Here is a 6,290-nt window from a genome sequence, read left to right as displayed (position 1 = left end):
GGAAACAAGGAGGAGACAAAAATGAATGCAATCATTGTGGAAGAAATAACAAGAAAATATTGTTTGGTGAATGACCCTACTGCTTCAAGTAAACCTGATGGATTTTTATTTTAATTCTCATGAAAGAAGTCACATCCAAATAATTGAATAACTCTTCCGACATTATTATGTATTCAGCATGTATTTCTGATCGAGCCACTGCAGCTCTCACATCAACCCTCTTGGTTGGTCTTGGGATTTTTCTAGTCCCTTGTAATGGACAAAATAAAGTGCTGAGAGAAGTTTTGATTATTTAATCAAGAGAATTTTAAGCTCTTATCAAAATCTACTTGTAAATCAACGGTAGACAAATCTCGACTTGAATGTTAGTATGCAAGGTGATTAAAAACATCAGAAGAGTATGATATGTTAATAGGACATGTTACACCCCTCAGGATTCAAGGCGTGAGATGGATGGATGCTAATATGAAATTTTTGGCAGAGAAAATATTGGCTGGTTGAGCTGCTGATTGTGATGGCATCTTTGTCAATACTAGAAGGTATTCTGGTTCATCAGATGTTTTGAAGTGACTCTGAGAATATCAGTGCTTGGTTTACTTGTTGTGTGCTTGTGCTTGGTTTATTTGGGTACTAACTGCCGAAGTGCCATTACTAGGCACTTATTGATGACCTGACTTGTGGGTACAAAGCCCACTCATGTCCAATTGGGCAACATTTTGACTGCTCTGAGTATGTCAGTTATGAAATTCTCTCCTATTGCTACCTTCATCAATGCATAAACAAAAAGGCCCTAAAATGTTATTCAAAGTATTGTTTTACTTTCATGCAAAGCAGTCATAAGAAGAATATTTTTTAAAAGCATTACTTTGAAAATAGAGAGAACTTATCATTCAACACGAATAACAGTTGCAAATTATATTATTTTATTTATTAAGTAATCTACCGGTTAAGGTATGTTTTGGATGGACACAACTGCCAAATAAATATTTTTTGACTCCTAACAAAAAGCACAATCCAGCATCCTACTCTACATCAAGTACCTCTTCATCTCTGTGTACTTCCTTTCTCCCTTCATTCCATCCAACTTCCTTATCATGTTCCTGCCCTTTCCTTGCTTGCCTAACATTCTTCCCCTACAGTCCTACAGTCTTCAACATCCCACTCCCGATGAATATTCTCTTCATTAGTTTTTCCTGCTTCCTTAGGATTTCTCCCATTTTATGGTCAAATTGTAAATTTTTTGCTGTCATTTTTCATAAGCTGAGGGAGTTTCTGTGCCTGTGGTGTCTTTAAAATTTGTTACCACCTCTCTGGCTTTTGAAATATAAAAAAAGAAATTGTGTTTTTCAATAGATTTTTGTGTTTCAACTGAGATGACTTGAGGTATCTGTTTTTGTGGTGAATCATCTGGCGTTTGAAATATCCCAATCGCTCTTAGTGAGTTATTGGAAAATTTCATCCGGATTTTACCAGAATTTCAAAATTTAAAGGTAAGGTATCAGGGTTAAATATTAACTGATTTTGAAAATATTTTTCCTGGGTGATGTTGACATAAATTGGCAGCTTTTGTGACTGTGGACATCTGGTCCGGAAAAAATCAATTTTTTTCAGGTGCCATCCTAGTGAGCAGGAATGTTGTGTGTTGTCTCAATGTTGTGCGTTTGAGTTTGCCATGGACCTATTCAAGGCTAGAGAAGGAATGAGGCAAGACTTGCGATAGAGAGGATCTACTTTGAATTTAGCCAAAATATTAGAAATTATCCAGAAAAGCCAAAGAAAGAACACAAATTAAATTGAAATTGTAACACTATGGTTTATCATTATTGTATATGTTCATAATTTTAATTATGGGAGAAAAAATTAAGTCTGCATTGACACTGATCTTCTATTGTGATTGACAGTGGCCTTGGAAAAACTATGCTTGTCACTTTCACATTTTTAAGATGTCCTTTGCTCAGTAACTCACCAAATGTTAAATGAATAGTTTAATTTTTATTCTCTATATCCTGCAAATTTGTTATATTCTCTTGCTCTGTCTTGAATCTTTCCTGCTTTAATTAATTTTTCCTGTCATATCATTAATAGAGTGCAAAGATTTTTCTTTCTTACTTTCATACTTTCTGTACTGGGCATCAATTTTACCCTTCCATTTTAAATCCTCCATGTCCGTGCTCTGAGTCTTCTGCCATGCTACTTCAAGCATAATAGTTTCCAAACTCAGTTTATTATTTAGCTCCTACTTTCTTCTTCCTAATTCTGTGTTTACATTCTTCCTGCTTGCCAGATTCCATAGTTGTCAGAACTCATCTTTATGAACTTGCCCATTATTTTAATGCAACAATTTCAGAGCGTAAAAATCATTCGCCTTGACTGGGACTCGAACCCAGATCCCTCAATATCCGGTCGAGTGCTTTAGCCACTTAAGCTACCGAGGCGTCCTCTTAAACTCTGAAATTTTGGGGCTTTTAAAGGAACTAGATGTTATGACGAAATACCGTACATACAATGTCACATGCATTCGTAGTCGTGCGCGAGGCGCCACTGTCCACGAGGTTAAAAGCCAACTTTAACACGTATGGTGTTTTCCCTTTGACAAATTCCAAAGAAACTGCGGGAGACCCGCAGTTTCTTTGGAATTTGCCCATTATTATTTGTTGCGATTAATAATTGAGTTGGTTTCCCATTACCTTCTTCAATAGTGTTTTTAACATGATCCCATCACTGTAGTGATAGATATCCATAGTGATCAATTGGAAGTTTGGTTTGATAGGTGAGGATAGAGCTCATTTGGTTCGAAGCCTTGTGACAACCTGTGAAATTCACACAATAGGGTAGGGAAAGGGGTCAATTCCTTTCTATGTGACATCAGTGGTTTCCCAGAAAGATCTGGTGCCCACAAAAATGGTGCTGCTTGACTGAAGCAGAGGATGGCCAGGAATTGAACCCAGGCCCTATGATCAGTGGCACAATGCTAACCATTGGGCTATAATACCCTCTAACTTTATGATAGCGTAGAAAAATTGATTGATAGTCCTGTTTTTTTGGTAAATTGATCATTCATATTTTAGTAGAGGTGCTAATTATTCAAAACTAAGCGCAAGTTATTTCCATTAGAGTACAGTAAATGTTGAAGTGGCAGAATGATGACAATGCTATCATTGCTTTAAAGATATTTTAGTTTAAATAGGAACTATCTTAAAGTAAAATTGCAACGCTGAGACAGTACTAATCCAGGCTTTCCTATAAATGCTGAATGCTGTAATTTATGTAAAATATTTTTGATGAGGGCAACCAATTGAACTGATTTCTATTTTGATTCATTTTAAAAATCCAAAACTTTTTTGGGTAATTTACATTGGCCACGGAATTTTTGTTACCATGTTATGCACAGAGTAACTTGGCATTTTTAAATGATACTTTTGCTTAGTGCCAGCTTATAATGTCAAGGAAAAAAATGGTTATTTTCTGTTTCTTTGCTTCATTAGTCATATGTCAAGTTCTAAAGACTGCTTTCCATTATTTTCTTTTGATGCCACATCTGAGTACCATAATTAATTTGGCAATTGAAAAATGTTAACCAATATATGTACATTTATGTGTGTGAGAGTTAGTGAAAAAAATAATTTTGTTGCAGTGGGTTAACAAATCAAATGGATGTGTAACAACTATTTTGTTTTACTTGTGGTGGAACCCAATAATATGAGATGTATTTTATAGGGAGGCATCGTGCTGTCTTTTGATGTGAGGAGAACATCTGCACCCCTATCACGGATTTCAGATTCTGATGACATCAGTCCAGTTATATCCCTTGTGCCCATACAGCCCTCTCAAGGCAGAGCATTGCCATCAGGAGGCTTGCTGTCGTGTCATTTATCATCCTGCTGGGCCCATGATTCCTCTACACCTGGCTCCCTCCGTCTACCATATGAAGGGCCCTTCTCTGCCCTTCGTTATGAACCAAGCACACAGCATTTCTTAGTTTCTACCAGACCCACTCCATTGACACACACTCATGCTCGTCATTCAGTGTGTGAGCGAGCATTGAGAAGGTCAAGAACCATTATAGGGAGTGCCGATGACTCTCCTTCCTATTCAGTGTGTAATCCCCCAGTTCATACATTCCTCGGTGGCACAAGTCAAAGAGTATTGTCACGGCCCTGTCTGTTGCCTGTGCATCGGGATTTGGTTGTTGCTGCTCACCAAGAGAGTAGCAGCACAGTGGCTTTATGGAGTGTGGGGACTGGCAGCAGAGTTGCCACCATTCCTTCATCGGACCTGGTCATTGACATGTGTCCTTTGACTTCAAATGGGGATACTCATTTAGCACTCCTTACCGATAAAGTGTTAAGGTTATACAAAATTCATTAGGAAAATGATCCCTTCATCGTATTTGTGGTGTGTAAGAGTGGAGCCATTCATGCATTGGTGATTATTAATGTACAAGTGACTGGCAGTGACATGTATGAAATTTGAATGTGTATTTTTGGAGCTTTTTTTTCAATTTTTGAAAATTGTTTATATTTTTTCTTGCAATCCTGCGTCCAAAGTAAGTTTTTTGGGTGTTGTGTTGTTAGAGATGATACTTCATTCCTAGGTTACCATAATGGCCAGTATATACAGCCATAATCACTCAAAAATTGAAGGCTTTTGTGAACAATATATATTTATGGATCATTCATCAACCTATATGTGCATCAGCATGTGAATGATTGTGTAGTAATCAATATCACTATGTTGGAACTTATGTATCAATATTTTGTGTTATGTTTCTTTTAGTGTCATTATTAAACCTAACTTTCTTGTTCATTATGTACATATACCTAATTTAAGTCCTACAACAATCAAAATGAACTATTATAGAAAAAAGGAGTGGTTGTGAAACTTCCAAGTGATCTTAATTAATTATTATTATTCGCTGATTAGGATCTACTTAAAATTCTCTGATAAACTTGATCCAGAGTAATACCATGAGTGGTAAAATATTTCCAAGGAATCAACAATATTCTGTGTGTGAGGCTATTGTAGACTAAAATCAGTGTTGTGTATTGTTACCATGAGATATGATAAAATTTGTTAGTTTTAAATGACCAAAGTTTTAATTTGATCTTAAATTGAAATGTTTGTTTTCTGGCAGTACTAATTAATATAACGTTGAATAACATTTAATAAAAAGGAGGTATATTTGATTCTTATTCACTGTAGCTTAGAAAAACTGTGATAATATGGGAGAGGAATCATCGACAAAGCATAATCAAAGTACTCTTTATTATTTTAAAGAAACCCTCATAAGACTGATAAAAGTTTGAATTATTGTAATCACTAGTTCATTAGTTTGGTCTAAATTTGTTTTTGTTATTATGAAAATCCGAACTTAAGTTATAACTACATTTTTATGCTATTTGAATGGAGAGAACTTTTGTGCAACTTTTAAAATCCTCGAAGAAAATTTTAGGAGAAAATATTTTTTACTAAACTTTGTGCATAATTACAATATTCTCCTATTATGATTTCATGAAGTAAACTTTCTATTGAAACCACCATATGGTAAGGATCCATTCTCTGGTGGATTAATTAGGAAATGATAATGTATAATCAGTAAGATATTAGTTCTTCCACATTTTCCCAATAAGAGGTGTTTATGAAGATGTCTACAAGCTCCTTGTGATATTAATGGGAAAATCCACTGGCGTGATATTTTGTTGAGCTATGCCAATGTGGGAAGTTATTTCTAATGAATGTGGGCTATTAGCCTGTATGATAATCTACATTGATGTGTAATTTTCCTCGCATGTGTCACACTGTGACATCACAATCTAAAACATTTCATTTTTATAACCAAAAGAAATATAACTATTATGAGACATTAGAAATATGACTGAAGAAATTGAACTGTTTAAAAATGCTATCATAATTTTCAGCTGATAAACTGAAAAAATATGAATGTAAAAACATGGCCTGAATAATTATGACTGTGATTAATTAGCATTCAATTGTTTAAACTTTTAATAAATGCTGGTAAACTTGAATGTGCTACAATGACTTGGCAGCTATTTGTCAAGAACATAGCTTAGGATTCCATATCAGTGCACTAATGGGTTTCCTAAATTTAATGGTATGAACTACATAAGGTTAAATATTTGTTCCTAAGAATTGAAGCTAAAATAATGTAGATCTTTGAGACTAAAATTATGCCAACATTAGCTAAAGTTTACTTCTCAGCTTACAGTTTCAATGAATATCTAATTCTAGAGAATAAATTGAAGTCAAGAAAATTACCCTTGATGTTTATA

At 35.0% G+C, this 6,290-nt stretch overlaps 1 protein-coding gene across 1 annotated transcript in view; it reads left to right on the top strand.

Moving 5' to 3' along the window:
- The window catches only part of LOC139692387 (E3 ubiquitin-protein ligase RFWD3-like), a 17,418-nt gene extending 11,128 nt beyond the window's left edge, over nt 1–6,290 (top strand). Inside the window, exon 6 of the mRNA XM_071590551.1 lies at nt 3,718–6,290. Within this exon, the coding sequence (XP_071446652.1) occupies nt 3,718–4,368 (651 nt within the window). The 3' untranslated portion in view covers nt 4,369–6,290. The remainder of the gene's footprint in view (nt 1–3,717) is intronic.

Source organism: Hetaerina americana, unplaced genomic scaffold (assembly GCF_022747635.1).
Source record: "Hetaerina americana unplaced genomic scaffold, ioHetAmer1.1.p SCAF_4, whole genome shotgun sequence".
NCBI classification, from domain to species: domain Eukaryota; kingdom Metazoa; phylum Arthropoda; class Insecta; order Odonata; family Calopterygidae; genus Hetaerina; species Hetaerina americana.
This window is presented reverse-complemented; position numbering and strand designations above follow the sequence as displayed.